We start from the raw sequence: 23,086 nt of genomic DNA on the forward strand, positions 1-23,086 counted from the left end.
GAAGGAGATGCTCGTGGTCGGATGGACCTGTCTTAACACCTGGTAGATGTAGTCCCTATAACTTTCCTTCCTGCTCGTCTTCATGGTGGCTTTCTTCGAGCTCTTCTTTGAAATGGCGCCTTTGGAACTCGCTGCCAAGGCACTAGTGGAAACAGCGACAGGCATTAAAAAATACTTTATTCAAGTAATAAATATACAAAACATCATTTTTAACAACCCCATCCGACATTTCCGGAGGTTACACATTCAATACAGTATGGCGAGTCTGGAGGCTTGTTCTTTGTTGAAGAAGTTTATTGCGACAGCAACATTCGATTACAAAGTTTAACGAACGAGATTACAACCATTAATTCTAACTGTTCACTTCGAAGAAGTCTCCTAACTGACTGGTTTTGGGCGCCAAAACCACACGTGATGACGCTGTCCAATCAGCGGGCTCAACTCCCTGGACCAATCACTACGGTCGCACTCACACGTGACCTTGCTGGCCAATCTGAGGGTTCGACTCCCAGGACCAATCTCTATGGTCGCCACAACAGGCATTCACTTCCAAATTTACAGATATTTACAGTATCCCTTATTTGGAGGGGTGCCTCCACCACACCCTGTCCCCCATGTCCAGCAGCGGAAGGACCCTAGACTGTGGTCCTCCCCCACAGGGCCTTGGCGTTGGCTGCACCAAGCTTCACTGCGTCCCTCAGCACGTACTCCTGCAGTCTGCAATGGGCCAGTCGGCAACATTCCTTGATGGACAGCTCGCTCTGCTGGGAGGTCAAGAAGGATTGTTCACGCCTGCCCAATTCAAAATAAAATCCCGATGAAGTATCAGGTCAGTGCCACCCCGGCGCCTCTCTGATATAGGGCAGCGGTATGCAAATGAGGGATGGGAAATCACTAATTCCAATTGATTAATCCTTGTTCATCTGCACCAATCACAGCAGGCGCCGGGTTTCCTTTTGCAACTGCAAGGGAACGGGGAGAACCTTAACATGGCAGAGAAGAATCCTATCATTTAATATCCAGATTACATATTAAAACTTCATCTACTGTGACAACCATGTTCAAATTCATTGATTTCAATTGGAAAAAATACCTAAAATAAATCTTTGGTGAGCCTCGAGATATTGAAATTCAACTCTCCTTGAAAGGAAAAGGAATGTCTGTGAGGAAAATACATATCAAAAGTAAGATTTCTACAACAACCTCAAAATGCATTAAAACAAATCCCAAGGTAGAAATGTTTTGCCTGGTGTCATTGGTTATATATTTGGTTTAGGTTTAGGTTTGGTTTTATTATTATTATATTCAATGAAAAGCTTTGCTGTGCATGGCATCAGTCAAGTCAGATAAAACTATAGATAACTAAAATCAAGCCAAACTCGAGTACAATATGTAGGACAAAGGGAAAGGGAAAATGGATCAGGCGCTGCTCCAAGAAGCCGAACGCAGAGATTGGACGTAGTCTGTCGCGGCATGGAGCTTGCTTGGAGTAATGGTGGAGGACATCAACATCACCTGAGGGGGCAATTCAAATTCATACAGACTGAGGGCACTGGAAAAGGGTTACTGGTTGCCTCTCTATTAAAATAAGCTTAACCCAATGTAAGTATCCGAAACGTGGGTTGAAGTCTTGGTCCTTGCTCATAAGTCACTTAATGTTAGCATGCAGGTATAGCAGGCAGTGAAGAAAGCTAATGGCACGTTGGCCTTTATGACAAGAGGAGTTGAGTATAGGAGCAAAGAGGTCCTTCTGCAGTTGTACAGGGACCTAGTGAGACCACACCTGGAGTACTGTGTGCAGTTTTGGTCTCCAAATTTGAGGAAGGACATTATTGCTATTGAGGAAGTGCAGCGTACGTTCACTAGGTTAATTCCAGGAATGTCGGGACTGTCGTATGTTGAAAGACTGGAGCGACTAGGCTTGTATACACTGGAATGTATGAGATGAGAGGGGATTTTATTGAAACATATAATATTATTAATGGATTGGACACGTTAGAGGCAGGAAACATGTTCCCAATGTTGGGGGAGTCCAGAACCAAGGGCCACACTTTAAGAATTAGGGGTAGGCCATTTAGAACGGAGATGAGGAAAAACTTTTTCAGTCAGAGAGTTGTAAATCTGTGGAATTCTCTGCCTCAGAAGGCAGTGAAGACCAATTCTCTGGATGTTTTCAAGAGAGAGTTAGATAGAGCTCTTAAAGATATAGATATAGAAAACAGGTGCAGGAGGAGGCCATTCGGCCCTTCAAGCCAGCACCGCCATTCATTGTGATCTTGGCTGAACGTTCACAATAAATAACCCGTGCCTGCCTTTTCCCCATATCCCTTGATTCCACTAGCCTCTAGAGCTCTATCTAACTCTCTCTTAAATCCATCAAGTGATTTGGCTTCCACTGCCCTCTGTGGCAGAGAATTCCACAAATTCACAACTCTGGGTGAAAAAGTTTCTTCTCACCTCAGTTTTAAATGGCCTCCCCTTTATTCTAAGACTGTGGCCCCTGGTTCTGGACTCGCCCAACATTGGGAACATTTTTTCTGCATCTAGCTTGTCCAGTCCTTTTATAATTTTATATGTTTATATAAGATCCCCTTTCATCCGTCTAAACTCCAGTGAAAGATAGTGGAGTCAGGGGGTATGGGGAGAAGGCAGGAACAGGGTACTGATTGTGAATGATCAGCCACGATCACATTAAATGACGGTGCTGGCTCGAAGGGCCGAATGGCCTACTCCTACTCCTGCACCTATTGTCTATTGAATTCGTAGCGCCGTAATTTCAATAAAATTCAATAAAAATAAATTTCAGTAATAAACTGAAATATAACACTGAGAATTAATCTGTGGTGTCGTTATTTCTGCATTGTTTCAAGCTCAGGATATTTTCCCACGATGTCTGAACACGCACCGTCCAAATATATCTCTGACCATCTGTGGGACGCTGTGCATCTAAACAATCGTCATCGGCATCCTGTAATTTCATTGGTTGAAATGTGGCAAGGATATAGTTTTCTCATTGGCTGTGACTGCAGTTTGCAGGCAGATTTCGATTGGTCTATGTAAATGAGATGTTCGGTTACTCAACAAACGTGTTTACTGTTGGCCGTTGGCAGATTTGAATTTTCAAACCTGCAAATGGAACTATCAAATTCAGAAATATGAATGACCTTAAATATCTTCAAGACTGTTTCTTGGGACAATTTGAATCTGAATATTTGATTGACTTTAGGATTTTTTTTCCTGCTATACTGGTGGCTATACTTAAAATTGTATTTTGTGCGATTACACAATAGACAATAGGAATAGACATAGGAGTAGGCTCCTATAGACATATAAGTAGGCCATTCGGCCCTTCGAGCCAGCACCACCATTCAATGTGATCATGGCTGATCATTCTCAAACAGTACCCCGTTCCTGCCTTCTCCACATACCCCCTGACTCCGCTATCCTTAAGAGCTCTATCTAGCTCTCTCTTGAATGCATTCAGAGAACTGCAGCCACACTCGCACTCGCAGCGCCACCACAGCCTCATTAGACCGCCAGCTCCGCAGGTGGTGAGTACAGTCCGGTCCGCGGGCTCTGCAAACCAGAGCCCCAGGTGGTCCCAGCTAGAGGCCGCCAGCTCCAGGTGTTTGGCCGATGGTAGGCCGCAGCGTGAACGGAAACACGACCCAGAAAAAAGGTTGCGTCTCCGTACAGAAGAGACAATTTTTTAATAGTTTCCCCACACACATAGTACACTGTAGATCCATGTCTGGTTTTACTGTTGTGCACCCGGTCCGTAATCCAGGCCGGGTTTTGTACTGCGTTATCCTGCATTATCCTGATGATAGCTCTGATGTTAGCTGGGAGATCTTCCTGGGGACTGGAGGTAACGGTAGCCAGCATCTGTACAAGAAGGATCCGCTAATAAAGGACTTATATATATACCAGAGTGCCTCTGAATGAACACACTCACAAACATGGTGTCAGAAGTGGCCGTTATTTAACTTTTGAGTCACCACAATTTGTTTCCTCAAGACTTTTGACGTCTCTAACCATGGCTGATTCTTTTCGGAAGCGTGATCCACTTGTCTTTGATGGCAACATCGGTGAACGTTGGCGCACCTTCGAGGAAGATTACGATGTATTCATTGCTGCTGCACACCACGACAAGACTCCCCACGTACAAGCATCCATTCTCCTCAATCTTGCAGGTTTGGAAGCAATCCGTTGGGCAAAACTGTTTGTTTATGCTGAGGCTGTGCTGGATGCGGCTGGTGCAGTTATCACAACTGCCGGGACGATTCATGACCCTGTGTGCCTTAAGAATAAATTTCGGCAGCTGTGTGATCCACAGACTAACCTTATCATGGAATGGCACAAATTCTTTACGTTCCCAGAAACCGGGTGAGCCGGTTGAAGCCTATATAAACTCATTGAAATACGCCGCGTCAAGTTGCAGATTTGGTAACCTCTGTGATGAACTCACGAGAGACAGGCTTGTGTGTGGTATCACTAACGACAAATTGAGAAGGGACCTTCTGCGTGATTGCGATCTTACTCTAGCTAAAGCGATTAGCACCTGTCGGATTTATGAATTGACAGATGTCAACACAAGAACTTTGAGTGTCGTGCCTCAGCCTGTTTTCAGCGTTGACTCGACAGGACCATTTATCAGAAAGGAACGTTGACCGTTCAAAGTGACACAAGCCCAGCCTGGCAGGGCTGGCATCAGATTCGTTAGTGATTGTACTAATTGTGGTTACTCTCATATAGCCAAACGGGAGAACTGCCCGGCTTTTGGACCGATTTGTCACGGTTGGATTATCCTGATGTTAGCTGAGAGATCTTCCTGGGGACTGGAGGTAACGGTAGCAGCATCTGTACAAGAAGGATCCGCTAATAAAGGACTTATATATATACCAGAGTGCCTCTGAATGAACAGACTCACAAACATACACAACCACAAAAAATACTACATCACTTACAATTAAGACAAAAAACAAAAATGCACAAAAGGACAAACGGACTGCAGGTGAGTCGCAGCTGTTGCGCAGTGCCGCCACACGAAAAATGATGAAGGCACAAATAAAGCACCCAGCAATTAATTGAAATGTGGCACTGAGAATGAATGTTTCGTTTTGATATGTCTGTGTTATTCTAAACTGTGACCATCTTCCCATGATGTCTCAACACGCACAGTCCAAATGTCTCTCTGACCATCTGTGGGACGCTGTGCTATTGGAGCATCTAAACAGTCGTCATCGGCATCCTTTACTATCATTGGTTGAAATGTGGCAAGGAAGCAGCTTTCTGATTGGCTGTGACTCTGCAGTTTTCAGGCATATTTCAATGGACAATAGACAATAGGTGCAGGAGTAGGCCATTCAGCCCTTTGAGCCAGCACCGCCATTCCAATGCGATCATGGCTGATCACTCTCAATCAGTACCCCGTTCCTGCCTTCTCCCCATACCCCCTCACTCCGCTATCCTTAAGAGCTCTATCCAGCTCCCTCTTGAAAGCATCCAACGAACTGGCCTCCACTGCCTTCTGAGGCAGAGAATGCCACACCTTCACCACTCTCTGACTGAAAAAGTTCTTCCTCATCTCCGTTCTATTGTTTTGTTTCACTGCTATTTTGGCTAGTTAGGATAATGCTTTGTTGAGTATTAAGGGTAGGCACAATAAGCTTTGGCTTCTGCCTACACCTTTTTTCAGTCAGAGAATATCACGTGTGATTATTTTGTTTTGTTTTTGATATAATGATTTCTTACTATTTAACTTTCACAATTGCATGGTCGATCTGTTGTATTGTATTGACCGGAAATAATAAATTAATAATAATAAATAATTGTATTCAATACATTGAGATAACCCTCGATAAGGTCACCAACATTTAAATGAATGGCTCAGCCGACAACGTTAAATTGCCTGCAGATAATTATTTGCATTTAACTTCTTCTCTGCAACTGTTCATTAGCTGTGCCAATACAATAAAGTCACAAATAATGTAGAAACCTCTCCGTATACATTGGAAATCCATGTGATGATAATGTTATTTAATTTAAGTCAAATCAAGTTTTTTGTTGACATTCAGATACCAATGAAATCTTGTTTGCAGCAGGATGACAGGCACATAGACCAAGATCACTTAAATCATACATAAATAGCATATGAAAAGTCTGCAAGACAGTAACAAGAAAACTGTGAAGAATAAACAAGGAATTGCAATATCATAAGTAAGTGTTAATGAATATCTCTGGTCAAAGTCTGGTTCGGTCATTGATATGGAAAGTGATTTTGAAGTAAAATTGGCAAGTAGATAATTTGCTGTACGTAGCACACGACTACCCTGATGTTTGTGTTGCCTTTGCCACAAAGCCCTGTGCCATAGGACACCAAACTGAAACATCCATACCAAGTGGGCTATCGCCATGCCCAAGGACATCCATTAGCGGTGCGCATTCCCTAATTTCTTTGGGTCTGGCGATTTGCCTGAAAATAACCCAAAGTCTCTTTTAATAGCTGCAAACTGCATGGGGGCAATTCAGCTATGAGGCATTGAAACCTAAACTGCATTATCTCAAGTTTGGTACCACAAAATATGATAGAAATGCGTCAGTTATCGAACATGTGCAATTATTCTCAATACCCATTCGATTCTACAGAGACACTTGTATCTGCTCGCACTATTATCTAACATTTGTTAAAGTACTGTATATTCATAAAATGCACTGCATAATGACTTTGATGAGTCCAGATTTGCTCCTATCCCATAAGTGTTTCACATCCTTGCCTCCACAAACATCCATTCCTCCACAGTGCGTTTTCATAATCTTGGCAGGATTAAAGAAGGTTCCGGACCATCAGTTGCCGGAAAATCAGCGGTGGGCCTGTATCGAGGCTGAGACGACTTACAGGCTCCTCATATTGTACTCCCCCAATCCCAGGAAACAGCCTTGTGAATCTTTGCTGCATTCCCTTTTTAGAAAAGTAGTCCATATTAACCATGGAAAAGTAGTCCATATTATTATTATTACCTTGTATCCTGCAGTATTTTGGACACCAGAGCACTAAGAATCGCAAAAATGGCTCCAACAAATATTCCTTTAAAAAATATTATCAATTTAAAATATGGTCTTTGCAATTGTTTCTATAGATAGAATGCAAAGATTCAGGAGAACCAAGGATCTGTGTAAACAAGGAAATAATGGAAATTAGTAATAGGAAAGAAACAGAGGCTGATTGACCTCAAAACAATTGGTCTATCAAACACCAATGATCTGGCACCCAATTGTTTGGTGATCCTGATTGTCCAACATCCGGCTCAGTGATTATGAGAGCCGGGTGGTCCAGAATGCAATCATGGTGTTTGGCCGTAGTCAAGGTTGGAGGCCGGAACACCAGGGGTCAGGAATGTGGGTGGATTTGCAAATGGAGCCAGGGTCCAGAGAGCTTGTCTATTTCCTGCTCCCCTGATTCTCATCTGGTTTACCATTAAATTTATTATATTGCTGATAACGTTTTAACAAATGAACTAGAAGTAAATTTGGTTATCAATAGGAATAACGTCCATTTGTCCCAAATATCTATCAGTCAAGCAACACTAAAAACTCAAGATTCAAGAACATTACATTCCACAGTTTGGAAACAGGTGGGTCTGGCAACAGTGGTTATCATCTTCCAAAATTCGATAAGATTCTGAAATCACTTCCCCATATAGTGAAATACATTTATGGGCATTTAGTCTATATCCTTCTCTTCCATGGCGATTTAACAGCTTGTTGAGATACTTAAACTTTGTGATAGTCTCTGCCTCCATCGTGACTCCTTATTGCAATCAAGTTATTCTGGTATATCCTTCAACCGCCTCCTCTGGCAGCTTGTTCCATATACCCACTATGCTCTGTGTCAACAAGTCACCCCAGGTACAGATTGAGTAAATCCCCTGTCACATTAAACATTTGTCCCCTCGTTATTGATTGTCCTATTCTGGGTATACACAGTGCATCGACCATAATATTCTCCTCATGATCTTGTCCATCTCCGTGAAATCACCTCTCAACCTCCTATGCTCCAAGAAATAAAGTCCTAGCTTACCCAACCTCTCCTTATAGCTCAGACCCTTAAGAACTGGCACCATCCATGTAAATCTTATCTGCACTCCTTTCAACTTTATAAATTTGTTCATTATTTTTTAAAATACTCGTCTTATGTTCACATAAACGTATCAAATAACATGTTAATGTTGCACGGTGGATTCGAGAACACGGCGCAGCGGCCATAGATACTGGTTCGATCCTGACCTCGGGTGCTGCCTGTGTGAACTTCGCACATATTACCTGTGACAACGTAAAATCACCGGTCCTCCCGTCTACTCTCACATCAGAAAGATGTGTGGATTTGAAGAATTGCTTTGTAAATTACCCCAATGTGTATGGACATGGTGACAAAGTGGGAGAACGGCTACGGTGAACGGCTTACCGATGGTCAGCGTTGACTCGGTGGGCCGTAGAACATGTTTCCATGCCAGATCTAGAAACTATAGATTTATCTATTAAAATATATTACACCAGGGTAAAACTCTTTACGGATAGGTTTAGTGGCTCTGAAAAGAGCCCTTTGTGTTCAGTTGTATATTGATTTCATTTAGATATAAACTTTGCTCTGCTGGCCGGTTTTCTTGGGCAGCAGTACAGCCTGGATGTTGGGCAAAACCCCACCCTGGGCAATGGTGACCCCACCCAACAGCTTGTTGAGCTCCTCATCATTGCGGATGGCGAGTTGCAGGTGGCGGGGGATGATCCTGCTCTTCTTGTTGTCGCGGGCCGCGTTCCCCGCCAGTTCCAAAATCTCCGCTGTCAGGTACTCGAGTACCGCTGCTAAATAAACCGGAGCGCCAGCACCAATGCGCTGAGCATAGTGACCTTTTCGTAACAGTCGATGGATTCGACCAACAGGGAATTGCAAACCAGCTCGGGAGGAACGACTCTTAGATTTGGCGCGACCTTTCCCACCAGTTTTACCTCTTCCTGACATCTTCGCTCCACTGCACAGAAAAGCGAATGAACCCGAAACTACGGATGCAGCTTCTTTTTATAGATTTGTCGCAAATAGAAGCTGGTGCCGTTTTTCATTGGTAAATTGTGTTTCCCTTTGTTTCTGATTGGCCTTCTATAGCGGACTAATGGTGAAACGTTCCTGATTTTTAGCCAATGGAAATCGAGACCTTATCTATCCCTAATCAGCATATGGTATCAAACTGAGAAGGTGACACTTTCTCTATCTTCGATGCCATCTGACCCGCTGAATATTTCGAGCGGTATCTGATTTTACTTCAGGTTCCATTTGGCACATCCAATTCAATTAAGTTGTTTAATGGACCATCAAGGAACTGTAATTGCACAATTGATTGAAATATGTTTCACCGGGATGAGGCACAGTAATAATGCATTGCAGTAGCGTGTTAATCTACATCTGTGTAGAGAATGGCCGGATGACATTTTTTCATGCAGTTTTGAATCTCTGGAACTTTCTCACCCTAGCGGGTTGTGGAGGCGAGGGTATTTAAAGAAGCGGTAGATTTTTTTTTTATTTCAAGAAGTAAATCAACAAAGGCCCTGGAGAATTGGCGTGGACGAGGAGATGAGTTTCAGGGTAGATCATCCATGATAATATTAAATGGTGCGGTAGACTTGGGTCGAGTGGTGAGCAAATCTGGGCCCCATATCTGAGGAAGAATATGCTGGTTCTGGAGAGGGTCCAGAGGAGGTTTACAAGAATGATCCCAGGAATGAGTGGGTTAGCATATGATGAACGTTTGACAGTACTCATATCATATCATATCATATATATACAGCGCGGAAACAGGCCTTTTCGGCCCACCAAATCTGCGCCGCCCAGCGATCCCCACACATTAACACTATCCTACACACACTAGGGACAATTTTTTTTTTTACATTTTACCCAGTCAAATTAACCTACATACCCGTACGTCTTTGGAGTGTGGGAGGAAACCGAAGATCTCGGAGAAAACCCACGCAGGTCACGGGGAGAACGTACAAACTCCTTACAGTACAGCACCCGTAGTCAGGATCGAACCTGAGTCTCCGGCGCTGCATTCGCTGTAAAGCAGCAACTCTACCGCTGCGCTACCGTGCCGCTGGAGTTTAGAAGGTTGAGGGGGGACCTCATTGGAACATACAGAATAATGAAAGGCATTGGGTGGATGTGGAAAGGATGTTTCCACTGGTGGGAGAGTCTAGGACCAGAGGTCGCAGCCTCAGAATTAAAGGGCGCTATTTTAGAAAGGAAGTGAGGAGGAACTTCTTTAGTCAGAGGGTAGTTAACCTGTGGAACTCATTGCCACTGAGAGCAATGGATATTTTTAAGGCAGAGATAGACAAATTCTTGATTAGAACGGGTGTCAAGGGTTATGGGGAGAAGGCAGGAAAATGGGATTTGGAGGCAGCGGTCAGTCATGATTGAATGGCAGAGTGGATTTGATTGGCCGAAAGGCCTAATTCTACTCCTCTAACTTGTGAATGTCTCCTCCTGCCCTGTTTTTGTTCTGTGCTCTCATACCTTTTCAACATGTCTTAGAATCACAGAGTAAAACCGCATGGAAACCAGTCATTCTGCGCAACTTACTTATGCCGAGCAAGGTGCCCCATTATCACTCATCCCATCTACCCGCTTTGGCTGATATACCGTTAAAACATTCCTCTCCATGTACCTGTCCAAATGTCTTTAAAATGCTGTTGTAGTCCCTGCCTGGTAGCGATGGAAGGCCGTGTAGTAGGGAACTCCTCCAATTACAAAAGACCCATTTGGCCATGTTTGGCCCATATCCCTCCAAAGATTTCCTATATTTGTGAAATTGGGCAAGTGGCAGGAGTCAGTGGGGAGACACTTTGGGTCCAGTGACCATAGTTCTTTTTGTGTTAAAATAGTTATGGAAAAGGGCAGGACTAATCCATGAGCTGAAGTTACGAAGTGCGGCAAAGTGGCTGTTGATGGTATTAAACAGAAGCGTAGAAATGTTGGTTGGAGTTTGTTGTTTGAGGGAAAAGGGACAACTGGTTGATGATATAGTGATTGCTCAAGATGTGCATCTTCCTGTTGGAGTATGAGGCAAGGCCAGTAGGAGGATGCAATGCTGGGTGATCAAAAGTATGGAGTCTTTGGTCAGAAAAGAAGGAAGGAGGAATGGTCCAGCTGGGACCAAGTCAGCCCCTGGAGGGCTGTATGTGACTTCAGGAGATGTACAGGAGGGCCTAATAGAGGTGTGAGATATTTTTGGCAGAGAAGATTAAGAAAAATACAAAATATATTTTCAAGGTATGTTAACAAAAATAAGACTAACTAGGGAGAGAATAAGTCCCCTCAAAGTATAAGAGGAACATCTACTAGTGGTGACAGAATTTTTAACAGGGAGGAAACGTGAAAACAAGGGAAGAGGGAAAAATTATAATGAATCTTGCAGATAGTCTGCATTACTGCATTGGAGCTAATGGGCATCTTAAAATGTATGACAAAGCAAAGAATGGGGCGGAGACAGGGGAATTGGGAGTAGAGGATAGACCTCATCTTACCCAGATGCCAAACATTTTATCTCCATCTCCCATTTCCCATACTGACCTTTCTGTCTTGGACCTCCTCCACTGTCAGAGTGCGGCCAAATGCAAATTGGATGCACAGCACCTCGTATTTTGCTGAGGCGGCTTACAACCCAGCGGTACGAATATTTCATATAACCCTTGCATTCCCTCTCTCTCCATCCCTCCACCGCCCTTGTCATCCGACTAGTTTCAGTGTCCTCCTGATTATTTTCATTGTTTGTATCCCCTCGTTATCACCTTTTCTACAGTCAACAATGGAGCATTGTGGGCTCCAGATTTTCCTGATCGCCATGTCGTAAGGAACAAAGGAGCCAGTACACCAGCTCCATGTAAATATCCTGAGAGTGCGGACAAAAGAAACCAAAAGCCCAACGGTACTTTTCATAAACACCCACATTTAATCAAATAAACTTACTAATAATTCAGCAAATAATTTTAACACAGAGGTTGCTCTCAAGATTTCTGCTTCGGGTTTAATAACCTTGTTTTTTTTCACATTTAAGCATCTGCTGTCCAGGATATCCCCGGTGTAGCTGTAGAATTCCTGCCGCTGGAACACCACGGAAAGTGAACAATTTTCTTCTCTATATGTGTGTCTTTGTCATCACATTTAATGACAATTTCAAGCTGATAATTGTGGGTAAAACACTTCCGAGCCTGTTGCTGCTGGCGTATAATTGCTGTGGTGAATACAGTGTGTTAAAAGTTGCACCCCTCCCCTCCACCCGTTTTGTAACTGCCCTGATTCCCACTACAATTCCAGATGGAAATTAATTCACGGTCATTTCACAAAACAACTATGCAGTAAAAACAAGGAACTCCGGGTGCTTTTTTACTCATCCGGTCAGGCAGCCTCTCAGGAGAACATGGACAGGTGACGTTTCGGCTTGGGAACTTTCTGCAACCTACACAGTATCTCCCTCACCACAGTTTATGAAAAGCTCATCTATAATCTGCAGCCGTTTACACGTTGACCATACTGGATGCTCAGAAACAGTTGATTGTTTCGATCTGTTCCCAAAAGATATAAATTTGATGAATGGCATGCCCATAACCTCTTGGTGTGTTAACTTGTGTGTGTGTGTGTGTGTGTGTGTGTGTGTGTGTGTGTGTGTGTGTGTGTGTGTGTGTGTGTGTGTGTGTGTGTGTGTGTGTGTGTGTGTGTGTGTGTGTGTGTGTGTATATATATATATATCAAACACATCACAAAGACAGCCTTCTTCCACCTCAAAAACATTGCCCGTCTCCGTCCATCCCTCTCCTCCACAGCTGCAGAAACCCTCATCCACGCCTTCATCACCTCCCGTCTGGACTACTGCAACAGCCTCCTCTATGGCGCACCCTCAAAAATCATCAATAAACTTCAATACATTCAAAACTCCGCTGCCCGTCTACTCACACACACCTCGATCCATGACCATATCACCCCCGTCCTTTATAAACTCCACTGGCTCCCCATCCCCCAGAGAATCCAGTACAAAATCCTCCTCATAACCTACAAAGCCCTCCATAACCTGGCCCCATCCTACCTGACCGACCTCCTCCACAGGCACACTCCCACCTGCACCCTCCGCTCTGCCGCTGCCAATCTCCTATCCCCCCACATCCGGACTAAACTCAGATCCTGGGGGGACAGGGCTTTCTCCATCGCTGCTCCCACCGTATGGAACTCACTACCCCAAACCGTTAGAGACTCCCCCACACTCACCACATTCAAAACATCGCTGAAGTCTCACCTGTTCAGTACTGCCTTCAACCACTGAAGGTCACCTCACCTTCTGTCTCCTTTCTCTGTTCATTTATTTATTTACTTATTTATCTATTTATTCATTTCCCCTATGTTCTCAAAATCTCTGTAAAGCGTCTTTGAGTATATGAAAAGCGCTATATAAATAAAATGTATTATTATTATTATATATATATATATATATATATACATATATATTAACTGCTTTGGCGTTTTATTTCAATATTTAGTTTAAACTTAGAGATACAGTCTGGAAACAGGGCCTTCCAACCGCACTGACCAGCGACCCTGGTGTGTATCACCAGCGACAATTTGCAATTTATAGAAGCCAATTAACCAACAACCCTGGAGTGAGGGAGGAAACCGGAGTACCCAGAGAAAACCCACGTGGTCACAGATGAGAAGGTATAAACTCAGCACAGATAGTAACTGTAATCAGGGTCTCTGGTGCAGTGATGCAACAACTCTACCGCTGTGCCACCTGGCAAAATGTGTGATATGTGTAGGCGGGTATCTGCCAGTTAAAGAGGGTGCAGAGCAAACAGTATAGAATAAAAAATACAGTAAAATACCACGTAAAAAAATAATGCATGCGGGAACTGGAGCAGCAGCTGGATGACCTCAGGACCATCTGGGCAAATGAGAGCTTCCAGCACCTATAGTGATGTAGTCACACCGAGAATATAGGAAGAGAGAAGATGGGTGACGAAGAGGAAGGGAATTAAATGTGGAGTGCAGGAGACCCCAGTGGACCACTGGGATAGTTATCTCTGGTTTGCTTCCAGTACTTTGTGCTAGTGAGGGTAAGAACAGAAAGATTGGGGAGATGAATGTGTGGCTGAGGAGTTGGTGCAGGGGGCAGGGATTTAGGTTTCTGGATCATTGAGATCTTTTCTGAGGCAGGGGTGACGTTTACAAAAGGGCCGGGTTGCACTTTAACTGGAGGGGTACCAACATCCTGGCAGGCAGGTTCGCTAATGCTATAGGTGTGTTTAATCTAGATTGGCAGGGGGCTGGGATCTCATACAGGACAGAGGCAGGTGAGAGGTTAGAAGTTGGTATGGAGGGTGGGGAGAGAAACGTTGGAGGACAGAATAGGCAGGAGAAAGACGGAGAGTGAGGAAGGATGGTTGATTTAAACTGCACGTATTTTAATGCAAGGGGCCTGATTGGTAAGGCAGATGAGCTTCGGGCATAGATGGGTACGTACGACTAGGGCATTGTAGCCATTACTAAAACCTGGTTAATAGAGGCACAGGACTAGCAGCTCAATGTTCTGAGATACAGGTGCTTTAGGAGAGACAGGTGTGAGGGTAAAAGAGGAGGGAGGGTTGCATTATCGGTGAAGGAGAATGTCACGGCAGTGGTCAGAGGTAACATTGCAGATGGTTCATCTAGTGAGGCTCTATGGGTGGAGCTGAGGAACAAGAAAGGGATGATCACCTTATTGGAGGTGCTCTGCAGACCCCCAAATAGTCAACGGAAATTAGAAGAACAAATAAGCCAGGAGATTGCAGACAGCTGCAGGTCAAATACGGTTGTTGTAGTGAGGGATATTCACTTTCCCAATATTGACTGGGAAAATCATAGCGTGAAAGGTTTAGAAGGGAAGCAATTTCTCAAGAGGGCCCCACACATTAACGGGCAATATTTGATCTAGTCTTGGGAAATTGGGATGGGCAAGTGAATGAAGTGTTCGTGGAGGAGCCTTTTGGGACCAGTGACCACTTGTCAATTAGCTTTAAGATTTTTATGGAGAATGACAGAGACGGCCCATGTGTCATAATGCTAAGTGTAGGAAGGAACAGCAGAAACTGATTTAGATTTAGATTTAGAGATACAGCGCGGAAACAGGCCCTTCGGCCCACCGAGTCCGCGCTGCCCAGAGATCCCTGCACATTAACACTCCTACACACACTAGGAACAATTTTTACATTTTACCCAGTCAATTAACCTAAATACCTGTACGTCTTTGGAGTGTGGGAGGAAACCGAAGATCTCAGAGAAAACCTACGCAGGTCACGGGGAGAACATACAAACTCCGTACAGACGGCGCCCGTAGTCAGGATCGAACCTGAGTCTCAGGCACTACATTCGCTGTAAGGCAGCAACTCTACCGCTGTGCCACCGTGCCGCCACGAAGATTTAAACCGAAGATAGACACAAAATGCTGGAGTAACTTACCGGGACAGGCAACATCTCTGGAGAGATGAATGGGTGAGGTTTTAGGGTAAGGCTAACTTTGAGGGTATGAGAGAAAGTATCACTGAAGTTGATAGGAGCAGGTTATTTGAGGGAAAAGGAACATCAGCCAAGTGGGATGTTTTTCACAGTGTGCTGACAAAAGCTCAGGATATGTACGTCCTTGTTGGAGTGAAGGGCAAGGCAGGCAAACATAAGAATGATTAGATGGCGAAGGAAATTGAGACATTGGTCAAGAATAAGGATGCATGGACAGGTGTAGGCAGCTGGGATCAAGTGTTTCAGGAACAAAGAACCAAAGTAAAAAAGAGAATCGGAAGGGCAAAAAGGGGCCAGGAGATAGATCTGGCAGATAGCATTATGGACAAGCTCTAGAGAATTTATAAATACACTAGATCAAGTGGACCCGTTGGGCCCACAACTCGTTCGGTAGCCATTGTGACGTGGGAAAATTGCGTTTTTCTTTAAAATAAATGGCTTTTAAAAAAAAATCTCAATGAAAATTGCGATTTTTCTTTAAAATTGTGTTTTTTTCTGCATTGGTCTAGCACCCTCCCCTCCCCCACTCCATCCCCCCTCAACCCCCTTGACCCCCCCACTCCTGCCCTACACACTCCCCCCCTGCCCTCCCACCACCGCCCAACTCCATTCTCCCGTATCCCCCCCCTCTATTCTTAAGGGCTCTCCGGCGGCGCCGCCATTCCCGCCCGTTGGGTTTCCATTGTGACGTCAAACACAGAGGTATTACTGCGCATGGGCGGCTGACGGGCACAGCAAGTGGAAAAGGGATTTATTAAAATTTTAAATGTGAATAACAAAATATAACAACAATTTGAACGTTAAAGATGAGATTTATTTAAGTAACTTGGCAGTTTCTGTTTTGCTTTCTTTCTCGTTAATCCTCGACATGTTCAGTTCTTTCTTCTCCCGTATCTTGTTTCCCTGTTTTGAGTTCTTCATCCTTGATCCTAGGCATGTTCAGTTATTTCTTGTTGCCTCTCGTTTCCTTCTGCTCCTCTCCGCCTCTCAATGTATCTTTTTGGCGTACTTTCCATGACCAGGCTATGACTCGTTTGCATGATGGACTCGTTTGTCGTGTTGTCCTGTTGTCATGATGTAAAAAAGAGATAAATATTCATCAGGATGTATTTATTTGTAAGCTTCTAAACAAAATACTATTTATTATTCAACACGGAAGCATTAAATCAAAATGCCATTTTTCTGTTTGAAATAAAATAAATCTCAATCAAAATGCTTCTTTATTAACCTGTCAGTTTCTGTTCTGCGTTCTTTCTCGTTGATCCCCGGCTTTCAGTTATTTCTCATTGCTTCCCTTGTTCGCTTCTGCTCCTCACTGCCCCTCGATGTGCCTTTGCTGTTGATGAAAAAGAAGACACAGAATTTTAATATCGAGATATTATTGTGGGCCAAACTTTAAATTGAAGAAAATGTGATCATTTACCTCAGGAGTCATAGCTCAACGAAGCACGCTTCTAATGCCAACATTCTTGGTCGATCTCCCATCCTTCAGGACAACTTTCTTGGTATTTCTCCCATCCTTCAGGAATACTTTGACATTTTCCTTAACCTTTCCTTGGCTGAGCCACATACAGTTGTCCATGCTGAAATACCGGTTTCTCGAGGTATATCAACACATTCTCCATGGTTTGTCCTTGTACTTTATGGATCGTCAAAGCAAAACTTGTCTGAATCCGGAATTGTCTCCTCTTAAGAGGAATGTCTTCGCCTTCTGTCAAAGTGAGCGTTATCCTAGGAATCATAACAATGTAATCTTTGAAGGCTCTACTGTTAATTTTTGCAACGATCAGATTATCATGTAGCTGTTCCACGATCATCCTCGTTCTATTGCATAGCCTTGGGGGTTACAAGTTTCTCACTAAAATGATCGGAGATTCTTTTTTCAACTCCAATTTGTGGTGGTAATCCAGAGATCTCGACCAAATCGAGCAATTCTGTCGGGAAGTGAGTAGCATTAGTTCCCTCAGTCACAGCATTGAAAGAAAAGTGCTCCTTCATGATTCCATCTTGAATTGACGCTCCTCATCATATCGTTGAGAGAAACCAAGATATAATAATCGGAGAATAATTCGGCAGGATTATTGAAGGTGGGATATATAAAATCAATGCAATCCTCCAGTGATCTTGCTGATAAAACCATGTCTTCTGGGATTTCAATTTCATCGTCATCATTTTATGAAATCCTGTTTTTCCCGACTTTCAGCAAAAATCGAAAATAGTCATTTTCTCCTTCTCTCTGTATCCTATCATTCACAACCTGCGTTGAGACCAGCCACAAAACAACTTAAACTAGTCATTTTTAATGCTGGATCTTTAGCTAATAAATCTCTTTTAATTAACAACTTGATTAGCTCCTATATATTGGATTTCTTATTCGTGACTGAAACGTGGCTAGACAAAGATAGCAAGGCACCGATCCTTATTGAGTCAGCCCCCCCTAATTAAAGAAGCTTAGATATTGTTAGAACACATAAAAAAGGAGGTGGAATTGCCACCTTTTCCAACTATATTTTTAATTGCAAACAGACATCATTTGGAGAATTTCTATCATTTGAATATCTTTCAGCTATTTTTAAATGCACTTCCAGAATCCATTTAATAATTTTATATAGACCACTCTGCTATCTTTTTCAATGAACTCGCTGAGCTTCTTTCCATTATTACTACTGAATTTGATGATTTAATCTTTACCGATGATTTTAATATTCATGTAGATAACTCAGGGGATAACAGAGCCAAATAATTCTCTGTCTTGTTGGACGTTTTGGGACTTCAGCAACATGTGAAACATCCAACTCATAATCAAGGTCACATTCTGGACCTTATCACGACCAAAGGTCTAAACATTCTTAATGTTATTGTAACTGACATTGCCTTATCTGACCATTCTTGCATACTCCTTGATGTGTCTACTTCTCCTAAAGGGGTTGTTCGCAAGTTGCAGCTCATCCAAAATGCCGCTGCTAGAGTCTTAACAAAAGCTAAAAAATTTGAACACATTACACCAATTCTCAGATCTCTACACTGGCTACCAGTCAGTCAGAGAATCGAATTCAAAGTACTCCTAATTGTCTACAAATCTCTAAATAGTCTTGGACCAAAATACATATCAGACCTTCTCTCACCTTACATTCCAGCTAGATGCCTTAGGTCAGCTGGGACCAGTCTATTAAACACTCCAAGAGTAAAAACAAAACACGGCGAAGCAGCTTTTAGTCACTCTGCATCTGGAATAAACTCCCCGAAGAACTCAAACAGGCCCAAACTCTAAATATTCAAAACTAGGCTTAAAACCTTGATGTTCTGCAGTGTCTATGACTAGCGCTTTGATTCTTGCTACTCTATGTATCTTACTTTTGGTCTATTCTTATTACTTTTTATATCTTATTACATTTTATAGACAATAGACAATAGGTGCAGGAGTAGGCCATTTGGCCCTTCGAGCCACCACCACCATTCAATGTGATCATGGCTGATCATTATCAATCAGTACCCCGTTCCTGCCTTCTCCCCATACCCCCTGACTCCGCTATCCTTAAGAACTCTATCAAGCTCTCTTTTGAATGCATTCAGAGAATTGGCCTCCACTGAGGCAGAGAATTACACAGATTTATTACTCTGACTGAAAAAGTTTTTCCTCATCTCCGATCTAAATGGCCTTCCCCTTATTCTTAAACTGTGGCCTCTGGTTCTGGACTCTCCTAACACTGGGAACATGTTTCCATATAACCATATAACCATATAACAACTACAGCACGGAAACAGGCCCGTTCGGCCCTACCAGTCCACGCCGACCACTCTCTCTGACCTAGTCTCATCTACCTGCTCTCAGACCATAACCCTCTAATCCCCTCTTATCCATATACCTATCCAATTTACTCTTAAATAATAAAATCGAGCCTGCCTCCACCACTTCCACCGGAAGCCCATTCCATACAGCCACCACCCTCTGAGTAAAGAAGTTACCCCTGATGTTACCCCTAAACTTTTGTCCCTCAATTCTGAAGCTGTCCCCTTGTTGGAATCTTCCCCACTCTCAAAGGGAAAAGCCTACCCACTTCAACTCTGTCCGTCCCTCTTAAAATTTTTAAAACCTCTATCAAGTCCCCCCTCAACCTTCTACGCTCCAAAGAATAAAGACCCAACCTGTTCAACCTCTCTCTGTAGCTTAAGTGCTGAAACCCTGGCAACATTCTAGTAAATCTCCTCTGTACCCTCTCCATTTTGTCGACATCCTTCCTATAATTTGGCGACCAGAACTGCACACCATACTCCAGATTCGGCCTCACCAATGCCCTGTACAATTTTAACATTACATCCCGACTTCTATACTCGATGCTCTGATTTATAAAAGCAAGCATAACAAACGCCTTCTTCACCACACTATCCACATGAGATTCCACCTTCAAGGAACAAATGCAGAGTTATTCCCAGATCCCTCTGTTCCACTGCATTCCTCAATTCCCTACCATTTACCCTGTACGTCCTATTTTGATTTGTCCTACCAAAATGCAGCACCTCACACTTATCAGCATTAAACTCCATCTGCCATCTTTCAGCCCACCCTTCCAAAAGGCCCAAGTCTCTCTGTAGACTTTGAAACTCTACTTCATTATTAACTACACCACCTATCTTAGTATCATCTGCATATTTACTAATCCAATTTGCCACACCATCATCCAGATCATTAATGTAAATGACAAACAACAGTGGACCCAACACAGATCCTTGGGGTACTCCACTAGACACTGGCCTCCAACCTGACATACAGTTGTCAACCATTACCCTCTGGTATCTCCCATTCAGCCATTGTTGAATCCATCTTGCAACCTCACTATTTAACCTTCTTAATCAACCTTCCATGTGGAACCTTGTCAAATGTCTTACTGAAGTCCATATAGACAACATCCACAGCCTTGCCCTTATCAATTTCCCTGGTAACTTCTTCAAAAAATGTAAGAAGATTAGTCAAACATGACCTTCCAGGCACAAATCCAAGTTGACTGTTTCTAATCAGGCCTTGTTTATCCATGTGATTATATATATTGTCCCTAAGTATCTTTTCCATTAATTTTCCCACCACAGACGTCAAACTAACAGGTCTATAATTGCTAGGTTTACTTTTAGAACCTTTTTTAAACAAAGGTACAACATGCGCAATGCGCCAATCTTCCGGCACCATCCCCGTTTCTAATGACGTTTGAAATATTTCCGTCATAGCCCCTGCTATTTCTGCACTAACTTCCCTCAATGTCCTAGGGAATATCCTATCAGGACCTGGAGACTTATCCACTTTTATATTTTTCAAAAGTGTCCGTACCTCCTCTTCTTTAATCCTCATAATTTCTATCACTACTCTACTTGTTTCGCTTACCTCACATAATTCAATATCCTTCTCCTCGGTGAATACCGAAGAAAAGAAATTGTTTAATATCTCCCCCATTTCTTCCGGCTCAGCACATAGCTGTCCACTCTGACTCTCTAATGGACCAATTTTATCCCTCGCTATCCTTTTGCTATTGACATATCTGTAGAACCCCTTGGGGTTTACTTTTACATTACTTGCCAAAGCAGCCTCATATCTTTTTTTCGCTTTTCTAATTACCCTCTTATCATATCATATATATACAGCCGGAAACAGGCCTTTTCGGCCCACCAAGTCCGTGCCGCCCAGCGATCCCCGTACATTAACACTATCCTACACCCACTAGGGACAATTTAAAAAAAAACATTTTTATCCAGCCAATTAACCTACATACCTGTACGTCTTTGGAGTGTGGAATCTTAAGATTCCTTTTACATTCTTTATATTCCTCAAGAACCTCATTTACTCCCTGCCGCTTATATTTATTGTATATCTCCCTCTTTTTCCGAACCAATTGTCCAATTTCCCTGGAAAACCACGGCTCTTTCAAATTATTATTCTTTCCTTTCCACCGAACAGGGACATAAAGACTCTGTACTCTCAAAATTTCACCTTTAAATATCCTCCATTTCTCTATTATATCCTTTTCTAAAAACAAAAAGTTCCATTTCACTCCTTTTAAATCCTTTCTCATCTCCTCAAAATTAGCCTTTCTCCAATCCAAAATCTCAACCCTTGGTCCAGATTTGACCTTCTCCATAATTATATTGAAACTAATGGCATTGTGATCACTAGACCCAAAGTGCTCCTCAACACATACCTCCGTCACCTGACCCGTCTCATTTCCCAACAGGAGGTCCAACACTGCCCCTTCTCTGGTAGGTACCTCTACGTATTGCTGCAAAAAACTATCCTGCACACATTTTACAAACTCCAAACCATCCAGTCCTTTAACAGAATGTGATTCCCAGTCTATGTACGGAAAATTGAAATCACCCACAATCACTATTCTGTGCTTACTACTAATATCTGCTATCTCCTTACATATTTGCTCTTCCAATTCTCGTTCCCTATTTGGCGGTCTATAATACACCCCTATAAGTGTTGCTAAACCTTTCTCATTTCTGAGTTCCACCCAAACAGCCTCCCTAATCGAGCCTTCTAGTCTGTCCTGCCAAAGCACTGCTGTGATATCCTCCCTGACAAGCAATGCAACACCCCCACCTCTTGCCCCTCCGATTCTATCACATCTGAAACAATGAAATCCTGGAATATTTAATTGCCAATCGCAACCCTCCTGCAACCAAGTTTCACTGATCGCCACAACATCATACTTCCAGATGTCAATCCAGGCTCTAAGCTCATCCACCTTTCTTACAATGCTCCTAGCATTAAAATATACACATTTAAGGGACCCATCATTTCTTATTCTCAGTTTATTTCTTTTCACTTCTTTCTCTCCTACATATTGGGTCTGAGTGTTTCCCTTTTCTGCCTCCTGCCTCACACACTGCCTATTAGCTATCTGTGTTTGAGTCCCTCCCCCCAACCGTAGTAGTTTAAAGTCTCCGCAATTACCTTAGCAAATCTCCCCGCCAGGATATTGGTTCCTCTCAGGTTCAGATGCAAACCGTCCTTTTTGTACAGGTCATACTTTCCCCAGAAGAGGTCCCAATGATCCAGAAGCTTGAATCCCTGCTCCCTGCACCAGTTCCTCAGCCACGTATTTATCCTCCACCTCACTCCATTCCTATTCTCACTATCGCGTGGCACAGGCAGTAAGCCTGAGATTATTGCTTTGGAAGTCCTTTTATTTAACTCTCTTCCTTGCCCCTAAATTCTCCTTTCAGGACCTCTTCCCTTATCCTACCTATATTGTTGGTACCTATATGTACCACGACCTCTGGCTCCTCTCCCTCCCCTTTCAGGATATCCTGGACACACTCAGACACATCCCGGACACCGGCACCAGGGAGGCAAACCACCATCCGGGTCTCCCGACTGCGTCCACAGAATCGCCTATATGACCCCCTCACTATAGAGTCCCCTATTACTATCGCTCTCCTCTTCCTTTCCCTACACTTCTGAGCAACAAGGCCGGACTCCGTGCCAGAGGCCCGGGCACCGTCGCT

General features: G+C 43.3%; 1 protein-coding gene and 1 pseudogene across 1 annotated transcript; one reads left to right on the forward strand and one right to left on the reverse strand.

Annotated features, from left to right (window-relative positions):
- Positions 1 to 23,086, forward strand: part of LOC144607435 (histone H2AX-like) — a 128,975-nt pseudogene that overhangs the window by 63,355 nt on the left and 42,534 nt on the right.
- Positions 8,630 to 9,019, reverse strand: LOC144607278 (histone H2A-like). The gene has a single exon (XM_078424008.1). It carries the CDS (start codon positions 9,017 to 9,019, stop codon positions 8,630 to 8,632), a length of 390 nt encoding a protein of 129 aa, XP_078280134.1.

This window comes from Rhinoraja longicauda, chromosome 28 (assembly GCF_053455715.1).
Source record: "Rhinoraja longicauda isolate Sanriku21f chromosome 28, sRhiLon1.1, whole genome shotgun sequence".
Lineage (NCBI taxonomy): Eukaryota > Metazoa > Chordata > Chondrichthyes > Rajiformes > Arhynchobatidae > Rhinoraja > Rhinoraja longicauda.